General features: G+C 41.0%; 1 protein-coding gene across 2 annotated transcripts in view; it reads right to left on the reverse strand.

Annotated features, from left to right (window-relative positions):
• Window positions 1-233: 233 nt before the first annotated feature.
• Window positions 234-14,799, reverse strand: part of LOC139765871 (trehalose transporter 1-like protein) — a 60,468-nt gene continuing 45,902 nt past the window's right edge. For both annotated transcript variants that reach the window (XM_071693736.1, XM_071693737.1), the window contains exons 8-11: window positions 12,705-12,855; window positions 9,715-9,858; window positions 2,966-3,069; window positions 234-726 (exon numbers count right to left, since the gene is read on the reverse strand). In XM_071693736.1, the coding sequence (XP_071549837.1) occupies window positions 553-726; window positions 2,966-3,069; window positions 9,715-9,858; window positions 12,705-12,855 (573 nt within the window). In that variant the 3' untranslated portion in view covers window positions 234-552. The remainder of the gene's footprint in view (window positions 727-2,965; window positions 3,070-9,714; window positions 9,859-12,704; window positions 12,856-14,799) is intronic.

Genomic DNA, 14,799 nt, shown 5'->3' on the forward strand with positions numbered 1-14,799 from the left:
AAGGTAGTGTTAAGAAAGAGGAATGAGCCTTAGAGGGTATATCCTCACTTGGACCACCTCTCCTTTCCTTCTTTTAGAAAATTATAAAAGGGAGGGGAGGATTTCCAGCGCCCCACTCCCTCCCCTTTCAGTCGCCTTCTATGACACTCTGGGAATACATGGGAAGTATTCTTTCTCCCCTATCCCAAGGGACAAGGAATAAATGTACTTAACACTAAATTCACACTACAATATTCCTTTTCAGAAGCCTATTTCATTTATTTGTGCATATTCTGGTACAATAAACTGTAACTACATAAAAATCAAGATTACTCACACAGGAACAAATTTCATTTAACATGTCAAAATAAATATTCCATTTCATTCCTACTTGATGTGGACTTTTGTCCATGACTGAAGCCTTCGACATCCACAAAAAGAAAAATAAATAAAAATGGAATAAGTCACACTGCCTAATGACTCATTCTTTCATATCTTTAAGTCAACTGTAACAAATAATAAGAGTCATCTGCACTTCTAACAGCACTTTATGAAACAAAAGACAGCCTAAAACTAGTTGGTCTCTCTTCTATTTGAACTTCCTGAAGATGAAGAACCCCCAAAATATGCATTTATTTCTTCTAGTGTCTTCCCCTTTGTCTCTGGCACAAAGGTAACACAGAATATGAGGTTGATGACACATACACTGGAGAAGAACCAGTACACTCCATGGTCCCCTATGGCAGACTGCGGGAAGTATATATCAAAGTTAATACTATATAATTGTCAAAAATCTCTGTTGTAAATATATTCTTTATCATTATCAATTTACATGTCTTTTAATCACTGCACATCTGAGATGACACTGAAATGCAATTACTTGATCATAATTTCCCACTTTAGCAAGGTAGTGTTAGGAAGAAACAAAGAAAGTTCTAGGGGATGAACCATCATTTCCCTGAAGGAGGTTGAGCCTTATGTGCTTACAAAACTCTTGCATTTACCTCCCTAACCACCACATCCAAAAGCAAATTAAACAACCATGGTGACATCACACAGCCCTACTGCAGACCAACCTTCACTGGGAACCAATCACTCTCCTGTCTTCCTACTCGTACACACACACACACACACACACACACACACACACACACACACACACGCACACACACATATATATGTACATGTGTGTGTGTGTATATATATATATACAGTTGTTGTCTGCTGATGATACAGCGCTGGTGGCTGATTCATGTGAGAGACTGCAGAGGCTGGTGACTGAGTTTGGTAAAGGGTGTGAAAGAAGAAAGTTGGGGGTAAATATGAATAAGAGCAAGGTTATTGGGTACAGTAGGGTTGGGGGTCAAGTCAATTGGGAGGTAAGTTTGAATGGAGAAAAACTGGAGGAAGTAAAGTGTTTTAGATATCTGGGATTGGATCTGGCAGCGGATGGAACCATGGAAGTGGAAGTGAATCATAGGGTGGGGGAGGGGGCGAAAATCCTGGGAGCCTTGAAGAATGTGTGGAAGTCGAGAACATTATCTCGGAAAGCAAAAATGGCTATGTTTGAAGGAATAGTGGTTCCAACAATGTTGTATGGTTGCGAGGCGTGGGCTATGGATAGAGTTGTGCACAGGAGGGTGGATGTGCTGGAAATGAGATGTTTGAGGACAATGTGTGGTGTGAGGTGGTTTGATCAAGTAAGTAATGTAAGGGTAAGAGAGATGTGTGGAAATAAAAAGAGTGTGGTTGAGAGACCAGAAGAGGGTGTTTTGAAATGGTTTGGGCACATGGAGAGAATGAGTGAGGAAAGATTGACCAAGAGGATATATGTGTCGGCGGTGGAGGGAACGAGGAGAAGTGGGAGACCAAATTGGAGGTGGAAAGATGGAGTGAAAAAGATTTTGAGTGATCGGGGCCTGAACATGCAGGAGGGTGAAAGGCGGGCAAGGAGTAGAGTGAACTGGATCGATGTGGTATACCGGGGTCGACGTGCTGTCAATGGATTGAATCAGGGCATGTGAAGCGTCTGGGGTAAACCATGGAAGGGTCTGTGGGGCCTGGATGTGGAAAGGGAGCTGTGGTTTCAGTGCATTATTACATGACAGCTAGAAACTGAGTGTGAATGAATGGGGCCTTTGTTGTCTTTTCCTAGCGCTACCCTGCACACATGAGGGGGAGGGTGTTGTTATTCCATGTGTGGCGGGGTGGCGATGGGAATGAATAAAGGCAAACAGTATGAATTATGTATATGGGTATATATGTATATGTCTGTGTGGGTATACATATGTATACATTGAGATGTATAGGTATGTATATTTGCAGATGTGGACATGTATGTATATATATGTGTATGTGGGTGGGTTGGGCCATTCTTTCGTCTGTTTCCTTGCACTACCTCACTAACGCGGGAGATAGCGACAAAGTAAAAACAAATAAATAACCAATATGATATCAATCACTGCTTAGATTGAGTCTACATTGTATACACATTTTCTTACCATAGAGTAGGGTTTCTTTTTGAACCCCTCCTTATACCATCATATTATTTGCACATTCCTATTTTCTAACACCACTTTCATGCACATATTCCTCAGACTGTCTTCCAGCCTCATAGATATTACCTCAATATCTGTTCCTACTATACTGACTATCAATTAAGTTTGAGTGATACACTGTAGTGAAAGGCACAAAGAGACATGGAAATATTGACAAAATCACCAAGTACACAAGGAATAATTACAGAAATAGTGTAAGAGTTGCGCAATAACTATGCTGTCTAGAAAAAAGTCTGTATAAAATGATTTGCTAAGGAGATAGGTATCTATATCAAATGAGCTCATCACTTAAATTAGCACAGGATTATTGAAGTGACTGAAGCGCTGCAAACGTGAGCTGTACAGAGAATCATGTCTAAACTCACCTGTATTCAGAATACAGTTTCTGTTACCTGAATAAACTGTAGTCGTTATAAATGATAACATACCTCCAGTGGAACAAAAGTTAGGGTGGCTACAAATGACAGAGTCCAATTGACCATGGTAGCTACACCTGCAGCTGTTTCCTTTATGTTAGGTGGAAACAGCTCACCTAGATAAAAATATTACATCAGATATAGTAATTTATATATACATATCTTTCATATCATTTTTGTTATCATATTTGATCACCGTTTCCTGTGTCAACAAAGCAGAGCCAAGAAAAAGACAAAGAATTGCCCATCCACCTACATACACACACTTTTTTTTTTTTTTTTTGCTGTCTCCCGCGTTTGCGAGGTAGCGCAAGGAAAGAGACGAAAGAAATGGCCCAACCCACCCCCATACACATGTATATACATATGTCCACACACGCAAATATACATACCTACACAGCTTTCCATGGTTTACCCCAGACGCTTCACATGCCCTGATTCAATCCACTGACATACACACATATATACATAAATGCCCATACATGCACATATACATACATATACATATCAACATATACACATATACATACACATATACATACACATACACAGACATATACACCTGTACACATTCACACTTGCCTGCCTTCATACATTCCTGGCACTACCCCGCCCCACACTCAGTCTCTAGCTTTCATGTGTAATGCACAGAAACCACAGCTCCCTATAAACATCCAGGCCCCACGGACCTTTCCATGGTTTACCCAAGACGTTTCACATGCCCTGGTTCAGTCCACCTCCAATTTGGTCTCCCACTTCTCGTTCCCTCTGACACATACATCCTCTTTCTCAATCTCTCCTCACTCATTCTCTCCATATGTCCACACCATTTGAACACACCTTCTGTTCTTTCAGCCACACCCTTTTTATCACCACACATTTCATCACCACACATCACTCTTGCCCTAGCATTACTTATTCGATCAAACCACCTCACACCTCACACTGCCATTAAAGATTTTATTTCCAACCCATCCACCCTCCTCCGTACAATCCTATCTATAGCCCGTGCCTTGCAACCATATAATATCATTGGAACTACTATTCCTTCAAACTTACCCATTTTTGCTCCAAAGATAATGTTTTCTCTCTTTCCACACATTCTTCATCACCCCCAGAACCTTTGCCTGATCCCCACCCTATGACATATTTCCACTTCCATGGTTCCATTTGCTGCCAAATCCACTCCCAGATATCTGAAACACTTCACTTCCTCCAATTTTTCTGCATTTAAATTTAAATCCCAATTAACTTGTCCCTCAACCCTGCTGAACCTAATAACCTTGCTCTTATTCACATCTACTCTGAACTTTCTCCTTTCACACACATTTCCAAACTCAGTCACCAACTTCTGTACATTCTCAGTCAAATCAGCCACCAGTGCTGTATCATCAGCGACAACAACTGACTCACTTTCCAGTCCCTCTCAACCCTAATAGACTGGGGAGGAGCAGTGTGATTTTAGAAGTGGCAGAGGATGTGTGGATCAAGTTTTTACTTTGAAGAATGTATACTGGGGTCGACATGCTGTCAGTGGACTGAACCAGGGCATGTGAAATGTCTGGGGTAAACCATGGAAAGGTCTGTGGGGCCTGGATGCAGATAGGGAGTTGTAGTTTTGGTGCATTATACATGACAGCTAGAGACTGAGTGTGAATGAATGTGGCCTCTGTTGTCTTTTCCTAGCGCTACCTCGCACACATGCTGGGGGAGGGGTTGTTATTTCATGTGTGGTGGGGGTGGCGACAGGAATGAAAAACAGATGGATTTGTATGAGATATTTATGGATCTGGAGAGGCATATGACAGGATTGATAGAGATGCTCTATGGAAGATCTTAAGAATATATGGTGTGGGAGGTAAGCTGCTAGAGTCAGTGAGAAGTTTTGGTCAAGGGTGTAAGGCAAGTGTACAAGTAGGAAGAAAGGAGAGTGATTGGTTCCCACTGAAGACTGGTCTATGGCAGACATGTGTGATGTCCCCATGGTTGTTTGATTTGTTTTTCTATAGATGGGGTGGTTAGGGAGGTAAATGCAAGAGTTTTGGACAGAGGAGCAATTTTGCAGTCTGTTGGGGATGAGATAGCCTGGGAAGTGAGTCAATTGCTCTTTGCCGATGATACAGCACTGGTGGCTCATTCGAGTGAGAAACTGGAGAAGTTGGTGACTGGCTTTGCAAAAGTTTATGAAAGGAGAAAGTTGAGAGTAAATGTGAATAAGAGCAAGGTTATAAGGTTCAGCAGGGTTGAGGTACAAGTTTGTTGGGATTTATGTTTGAATAGAGAAAAATTGGAGGAAGTGAAGTGTTTTAGATATCTGGGAGTGGACTTGGCAGCAAATTCAACCATGGGAGCTGAAGTGGGTCATAGGGTGGGGGAGGGGATGAAGGTTTTAGGAGCAATGACTAATGTGTGGAAAGAGAGAACATTATCGCAGAAAGCAAAGAATGGGCATGTTTGAAGGAATAGTTGTCCAACAATATTATATGGATGTGAGGCATAGGATATAGACAGGGTTGTACAGAGTATGGTGGATGTGTTGGAAATGATATGTTTGGAGACAACATGTGGTGTGAGGTGGTTTGATTAAGTAATGAAAGGGTAAGAGAGATGTGTGGAAATAAAAAGTCACTGAGAGAGCAGCAGAGAGTGTTGAAATGGTTTGGACCATATGGAGAGATTAGGTGAGGAAAGATTGACAAAGAGGATATACATGTCAAAAGTGGAGGGAATAAAAAGCAGGAGACCAAATTGGAGATGGCAGGATGGAGTGAAAAATATTTTGAGTGATAGGGGCCTGAACATGCAAGAGGGTAAGAGGCATGCAAGGAATATAGTGAACTGGAACAATGTGGTATACTGGGGTTGACATGCTGTCAGTGGACTGAACCTGGGCATGTGAAATATTTGGGGTAAACCATGGAAAGGTCTGTGGGGCCTGGATGTGGACAGGGAGTTGTAGTTTTGGTGCATTACACATGACAGCCAGAGACTGAGTGTGAACAAATGTGGCCTTTGTTGTCTTTTCCTAGCACTACCTTGTGCACATGCGAGGGGAGGGGGTTGTTATTTCATGTGGCGGGGTGGCGACAAGAATGAATAAGGGCAGGCAGCATGAATTACGTACATGTGTATATATGTATATGTCTGTGTGTATATATATATGCATACGTTGAGATGTATAGGTATGTATGTGGGTGCGTGTGGATGTGTATGTATATACATGTGTATGTGGGTGCGTTGGGCCATTCTTTCGTCTGTTTCCTTGCGCTACCTCACTAATGCGGGAGACAGCGACAAAGTAAAATATCAAAAAAAAATATATACATGTATAAGTCTGAGCATGTGTATGTATATGTATATGTGTATATGTTGATATGTATATGTTTTTTTTTTTTTTTTATACTTTGTCGCTGTCTCCCGCGTTTGCGAGGTAGCGCAAGGAAACAGACGAAAGAAATGGCCCAACCCCCCCCCATACACATGTATATACATACGTCCACACACGCAAATATACATACCTACACAGCTTTCCATGGTTTACCCCAGACGCTTCACATGCCTTGATTCAATCCACTGACAGCACGTCAACCCCGGTATACCACATCGCTCCAATTCACTCTATTCCTTGCCCTCCTTTCACCCTCCTGCATGTTCAGGCCCCGATCACACAAAATCTTTTTCACTCCATCTTTCCACCTCCAATTTGGTCTCCCTCTTCTCCTTGCTCCCTCCACCTCCGACACATATATCCTCTTGGTCAATCTTTCCTCACTCATCCTCTCCATGTGCCCAAACCACTTCAAAACACCCTCTTCTGCTCTCTCAACCACGCTCTTTTTATTTCCACACATCTCTCTTACCCTTACGTTACTCACTCGATCAAACCACCTCACACCACACATTGTCCTCAAACATCTCATTTCCAGCACATCCATCCTCCTGCGCACAACTCTATCCATAGCCCACGCCTCGCAACCATACAACATTGTTGGAACCACTATTCCTTCAAACATACCCATTTTTGCTTTCCGAGATAATGTTCTCGACTTCCACACATTCTTCAAGGCCCCCAGAATTTTCGCCCCCTCCCCCACCCTATGATCCACTTCCGCTTCCATGGTTCCATCCGCTGCCAGATCCACTCCCAGATATCTAAAACACTTCACTTCCTCCAGTTTTTCTCCGTTCAAACTCACCTCCCAATTGACTTGACCCTCAACCCTACTGTACCTAATAACCTTGCTCTTATTCACATTTACTCTTAACTTTCTTCTTCCACACACTTTACCAAACTCAGTCACCAGCTTCTGCAGTTTCTCACATGAATCAGCCACCAGCGCTGTATCATCAGCGAACAACAACTGACTCACTTCCCAAGCTCTCTCATCCCCAACAGACTTCATACTTGCCCCTCTTTCCAAAACTCTTGCATTCACTTCCCTAACAACCCCATCCATAAACAAATTAAACAACCATGGAGACATCACACACCCCTGCCGCAAACCTACATTCACTGAGAACCAATCACTTTCCTCTCTTCCTACACGTACACATGCCTTACATCCTCGATAAAAACTTTTCACTGCTTCTAACAACTTTCCTCCCACACCATATATTCTTAATACCTTCCACAGAGCATCTCTATCGACTCTATCATATGCCTTCTCCAGATCCATAAATGCTACATACAAATCCATTTGCTTTTCTAAGTATTTCTCACATACATTCTTCAAAGCAAACACCTGATCCACACATCCTCTACCACTTCTGAAACCACACTGCTCTTCCCCAATCTGATGCTCTGTACATGCCTTCACCCTCTCAATCAATACCCTCCCATATAATTTACCAGGAATACTCAACAAACTGTATACAAACTGTATGTACACATATATATATGGTGTGGGAGGTAAGTTGTTAGAAGCAGTGAAAAGTTTTTATCGAGGATGTAAGGCATGTGTACGTGTAGGAAGACAGGAAAGTGATTGGTTCTCAGTGAATGTAGGTTTGCGGCAGGGGTGTGTGAAGTCTCCATGGTTGTTTAATTTGTTATGGATGGGGTTGTTAGGGAGATGAATGCAAGAGTTTTGGAAAGAGGAGCAAGTATGTAGGCTGTTATGGATGAGAGAGCTTAGGAAGTGAGTCAGTTGTTGTTCGCTGATGATACAGTGCTAGTGGCTGAATCGTGTGAGAAACTGCAGAAGCTGTTGACTGAGTTTGGTAAAGTGTGTGAAAGAAGAAAGCTGAGAGTAAATGTGAATAAGAGCAAGGTTATTAGGTACAGTAGGGTTGAGGGACAAGTCAATTGGGAGGTAAGTTTGAATGGAGAAAAACTGGAGGAAGTGAAGTGTTTTAGATATCTGGGAGTGGATTTGGCAGCGGATGGAACCATGGAAGCGGAAGTGAAGTATAGGGTGGGGGAGGGGGTAAAAGTTTTGGGAGCATTGAAGAAAGTGAGGAAGTCAAGAACATTATCTCGGAAAGCAAAAATGGGTACGTTTGAAGGAATAGTGGTTCCAACAATGTTATATGGTTGTGAGGTGTGGGCTATAGATAGAGTTAAGCAGAGGAGGGTGGATGTGCTGGAAATGAGATGTTTGAGGACAATATGTGGTGTGAGGTGGTTTGATCGAGTAAGTAATAATAGGGTTAGAGAGATGTGTGGTAATAAAAAGAGTGTGGTTGAGAGAGCAGAAGAGGGTGTTTTGAAATGGTTTTGTCACATGGAGAGAATGAGTGAGGAAAGACTGACCAAGAGGATATATGTGTGACAGAGGTGGAGGGAACGAGGAGAAGTGGGAGACCAAATTGGAGGTGGAAAGATGGAGTGAAAAAGATTTTAAGTGATCAGGGCCTGAACATGCAGGAAGGTGAAAGGCGTGCAAGGAATAGAGTAAACTGGAACGATGTGGTATACCGGGGTCGATGTGCTGTCAATGGATTAAAGCAGGGCATGTGAAGCGTCTGGGGTAAACCATGGAAAGTTCTGTGGGCACTGGATGTGGAAAGGGAGCTGTGGTTTCGGTGCATTATTACATGACAGCTAGAGACTGAGTGTGAACAAATGTGGCCTTTGTTGTCTTTTCTTAGCGCTACCTCATGCACATGAAGGGGGAGGGGGTTGTTATTTCATGTGTGGTAGGATGGCGATGGGAATGAATGAAGGCAGACAGTATGAATTATGTACATGTGTATATATGTATATGTCTGTGTGTGTATATATATGTATACGTTGAGATGTATAGGTATGTATATGTGCGTGTGTGAACGTGCATGTATATACATGTGTATGTGGGTAGGTTGGGCCATTCTTTCATCTGTTTCCTTGCGCTACCTCGCTAACACAGGAGACAGCAACAAAGCAAAATAAATAAATATAATAAATAACATATATATGAGTGAATGGGCCATTCTTTATCTGTTTCCTGGCACTACCTTGCTGACATGGGAAATGGCGATCAAGTATAATAAATAAAATATAAACTATTTTCATTTATGAATATATAGCATTAATGAGATGGCCTTGGCCTACATTAGGGTCTCACTTAACTGTGCCATCCCAGCTAACATAAAAAAAGGAATTATATGATTATTTGACACAGAAAATCATGATGGAAATATCCATACTACTAAGAACTTCGGAATAAAAACCCAAAACAAGTTACATCCTACAGAATACAACACTGTACTTAATAAAAATGCTTGATTTATCCAATGAATCAATACAGTGTGTGGATTAAGGCTCTTAGTGTACCACTTACCCAACATAAGCCAAGGAATAGGTCCATACCCAAGGGAGAACACTGTTATGAAGACAATAAGTGAGACAAGAGGCAGCCATCCCAAGTTTTCTATGGCCCATTTTTTATCTTCCATCTTTAAATAAAAGAACTCCCCAAGTGAAACTGAAAAAAGAAAGTTGATAAACTGTATGACGGGATGAGTACTTCACTTCTTATAAAATTTTGCAAAACAGATGATAGCAACTTACTGAGACAGGATAGCTGTGACAATTCTGCCAAACCATTGATTCATTAGATTCCCTAATTCAGGTAGTCAGTTGAAATTTACATATCCATTGAGCTATTCAACATATGTACAGTCCAAGCACAGCTGCCTGCAGACTAGCAGAATGCCTGTATTGTCCCATTATTAGGAAAAAAGGGGCCAAAAATAAATGCACAAATTACATAGGTATAGGTATGCTGTAGAAGGCCTTAAGAATATACAGTGTGGGAGGAAAGCTGCTGGAAGCAGTGAGAAATTTTTTTAAAGGGTGTAAGGAAGGTGTACAAGTTGTAACAGAGGAGAGTGAATGTTTCATAGTGAAGGTTAGTCTGTGGCAAGGTCTGTGATGCCACCAAGGTTATTTAATTTGTTTTATGATGAGGTAGGGGGGATCATAAATGCGAGTCTTGGAGGGAGAGAGGCGAGTATGCAGTCTGTGGGGTGTGAGAGGATCCCGGTTTGATTTCAGTATGAAATAAAAGGGTAAGATAGAGGTGTGGAATAAAAAGAGTATGATTGAGAGAGCTGAAGAGGGTGTGCTGAAATGGTTTGGGCAAATGGAGAGAATGAGTTGAGAAAGGTTGTCAAAGAAGATATAGGTGTCAAAAGTGGAGGTAACAAGGAGAATGGGATGACCAAACTGGAAGATGGAGTGAAAAAGATTTTGAGTGATCAGGGCCTGAATGTGCAGGAGCATGAAAAGCATGCATGAGATGGAGCAAACTGGAGCAATATGTTATATTGGGGCCGAAATATTGTCAACGGACTGATTCACGGCATATATGCATCCAGGGTGAATCAAGGAAAGGTATGTGGGGCCTGTTTGTGGATAGGGACCTGTGGTTTTGGTGTATTACACATGACAGCTAGAGAATGGTTATGTACAAATGTGGCCTTTGTTTGTTCCTGGCACTACCTCGCTAATGTGGGAAATGGCGATCAAGTATGAAAAAAAGTATGTTGAGTATATTAGGTGCATTATATATGACAGCTAGAGACTGAGTGTGAATGAATGTGGCATTTGTTGTCTTTTCCTAGCGCTACCTTGTGAGCATGTGGGGGCAGGGGGTTGTCATTTCATGTGTGGCGGGGTGGCGATGGAAATCAATAAAGGCAACAAGAGAACAGAGAATTGGGCCAGGTGAGGGTATTCCCTCAAAGGCCCAGTCCTCTGTTCTTAATGCTACCTCGCTAACGCGGGAAATGGCGAATAGTTTAAAAGAAAAGAAAAAGAAGTATATATGTATATGTCTGTGCATGTATATATATATGTATACGCTGAAATGTATAGGTGTATATGTGCGTGTGTGGATGTGTATGTGTATACATGTGTATGTGGGTGGGTTAGGCCATTCTTTCGTCTGTTTCTTTGCGCTACCTCACTAACGCGGGAGATAGCAACAAAGTATAATAAATAAATATGAATATACAAGAGTGGTGGCTGAAATGGTGGTGGAATGCACAAAGCATCAGATTAAGAAAGTGCAAAGTGGCTTCAGGAAAGAAAAATCATGTGTGGACTACAGCTTTGCTTTGAAAGCTCAGTGTGACAAACACTTGGAGAAAGAGAGGGATTTACATGTGGCATTTACTGTCCTGGAGGAAGCATATGAAGCATCATAACTAAACAACTTATTCATTCCACAGATACTTGTTGCACATGTTGCACCTCATTATAAAATCCGTTTGCTGCCTTTAGTAGGTTTTCTCCAATCCTGTACACTAAATAGATATGCATGCACTTCTATAATGCATCACAAGATTCCAAAAGCAGAAATTGCCTTTCTTTTTCTTTTTCTAGCAACTGTTCCCTATCTCTGGTTTCCATAAACACATTTTTCCATTAATCCTTATTTCTTGTTTCATCACCTGCAATCCAATTTTCTTTTACCATCTTGGCATACACTCTACTTCCTACATTACAAATGGAGATATCACTATATTCATTCCATTCATTCCCTACTTCTTTTCCTTTACAGTGGAATTTTTTGTTTCCATTTGGCTGCTGGCACAGTATCTCCCTTCTGTACTCTCATCATGCAAAAGAAAAAATGAAAAACTCTGCATTGTATGTCCTTCTGCACTATTCATCTTTCCAATTACTTGGGCTATTACAGGTGCCTTATCCTATTTCATTTTTTGTAAAACATTTTTTTCACGAACTCACTCTCACCATCTGTACTTGTTGCCTACTTAAGGAGAATATTTCTCTTTACTTCTGTCTTTAGCAGCATAAAAAATAATCAAAATATTTCTATTTTTTACTGATGCCACTTGGTTCACCCATTTCTCCTTGGGCAACTCATTCTCCTTTCCTAACCCCACATTACACTTTAATACATCCATCATTCCTCATTATATTATTCTCTTTCAACATGGGTCATTCCCACCCTCTTGTCACTATTCCTCCCAGCCATTTTTTCACCAAAATCATACTTCCTCTGATGTAGTCACCTCATCTGATATGCATCATCATTCTTGCATGGCTTAGCTAAACCCATCTTTGTTCCAACATGCTGCTTTATCTATTTTCACTTTAAGTTTTTCATTGAAGAATTCTAGTATTATTTCAAAGCACGACATATTCTATATCTACTAACCCTGATTAAGTAATACTGTCAACAAACCTGGAAACAAAGCTAAAAACTTCCTAACCACCAAATTCATGCATAATTGATAATTACTGTGAAATGGTTCAAAAGAACCTATTAGTCAATGAAGTAAATAGAATTAAAATGCTAACCAAGAGAGAGAGCCATGATGGATGAAGACACAATCAGCAGCAATTTTCGGCCAGCTCTGTCCATGAGAAGAGCAGCAAGAAATGTTGCAACCACTTGCACGGCACCAATACTGATGGAACTCACATCATCCGAAATACTAGACCCTGAGTCCTGGTGAATAACGTTTCACCATTAGTGACAGATGGACTTAGTCATAAATGTCTGTAGAATAATGGTTATCATGAAAATTTATGCAAAGTCATATCAAAGAAATATTGCTTTGAGAGAGAGAAGCTAAGAAGCTACTTTCAGTCTGTGATGTGAGGGGTAGTTGTTCCTAAAACCAGTAACAAGAGTCCTCAACTTACAAGTGTCCAACCTACAGAAACCCATATTTATGAACAAGCTCCAGAAAATACTATTCAATTCCTTGTCCAAAATATAATAATTATTCACTTAAGAACTGTGTAACTACTTGAATGTGCATTTTTTTATTAGATGTTGTTCAATATGATGCTTTATCAACTTTATATATTTCAGAATAAGCCTTATTCTTTACCTGTTCCTTGTGCTACCTCGCTAATGCAGGAAATGGTGAAAAAGTATGAAAGAAATGAATAATGTTCAACACATACTCTAATGTTAAATGAGTTATCATTTCCTTATATTTTCTAACTTACAAACAGGGTCTAGGAACTTAGCCAGTTAACAAGATGGAGATACCCACTATTATATATGACACTATATGACACGAGATCCTTGAGACAGGACTAGAACAAAATTCCTAACAAAATATCTACTGAGAAACTTTATGATTATCAAGCTATCTGAAAGTGTACTAAAACTCAGCTTACACCCCTACATATAATTAACAAAATTCCAGAAACAAAGGTCAGCATGGAACTGTACTAGACAGACAAAAGTAAACAAATACAACTAATAGTTCAATACAATGGCATATACGAAATTCTTTTGCAAAGCTTGATAACTATCAATGGCTATCAAAGTTTGTATGTAATATACTTCTATCAAATTACAACTATCAAATCTGTGTATCACATGCACAGTACTTGCATGTCACTTCTAGAAACTTCCATGATGAAGTAAAAGGTCACAAAAGAATGCACTCCTACCAAAACATACAGTCAGCATTATTTGTACTCCCACTGGTCTGTGGAAAATAAGAGCTAGATAGGTGTGAGGGTGACACTGGTGTTGGTCATCTATTACCTTTATGGACAGTGTACATATAATATTCATTCATGAATACCAAGGATCTGTGGTTTCGGTGCATTACACATGACAGCTAGAGACTGTGTGAACGAATGTGGCTTTGTTGTCTTTTCCTAGCGCTACCTCACGTGCGCAGGGAAGGGGCGTACTATTTTATGCGTGGTGGGGTGGTGATGGGAATGGATGAAAACAGCAAGTATTAATATGTACATGTGTATATATGTATATGTCTGTGCATGTATATGTACACGTGTATATATGTATATGTCTGTGCATGTATATGTACTTGTGTATATATGTATATGTCTGCGTATGTATATGTATGTATATGCTGAAATGTACAGGTATGTACATGTGCGTGTGTGGGCGTGTATGTATATACATGTGTATATGGGTGGGTTGGGCCATTCTTTCATTTGCTTCCTTGCGCTACCTCGCTAACACAGGAGACAGTGACAAAGTATAATAATAATAATATCCACATATATCCAAGAGGATATATGTGTCGGAGGTGGAGGGAACGAGGAGAAGTGGGAGACCAAATTGGAGGTGGAAAGATAGAGTGAAAAAGATTTTGAGTGATCGGGGCCTGAACATGCAGAGGGTGAAAGGCGGGCAAGGAATAGAGTGAATTGGATCGATGTGGTATACTGGGGTCGACATGCTGTCAATGGATTGAATCAGGGCATGTGAAGCGTCTGGGGTAAACCATGGAAAGTTCTGTGGGGCCTGGATGTGGAAAGGGAGCTGTGGTTCCGGGCATTATTGCATGACAGCTGGAGACTGAGTGTGAGCGAATGGGGCCTTTGTTGTCTTTTCCTGGCGCTGCCTCGCGCACATGAGGGGGGAGGGGGATGTTATTCAGTGTGTGGCGGGGTGGCG

This window comes from Panulirus ornatus, chromosome 56 (assembly GCF_036320965.1).
Source record: "Panulirus ornatus isolate Po-2019 chromosome 56, ASM3632096v1, whole genome shotgun sequence".
NCBI lineage: Eukaryota > Metazoa > Arthropoda > Malacostraca > Decapoda > Palinuridae > Panulirus > Panulirus ornatus.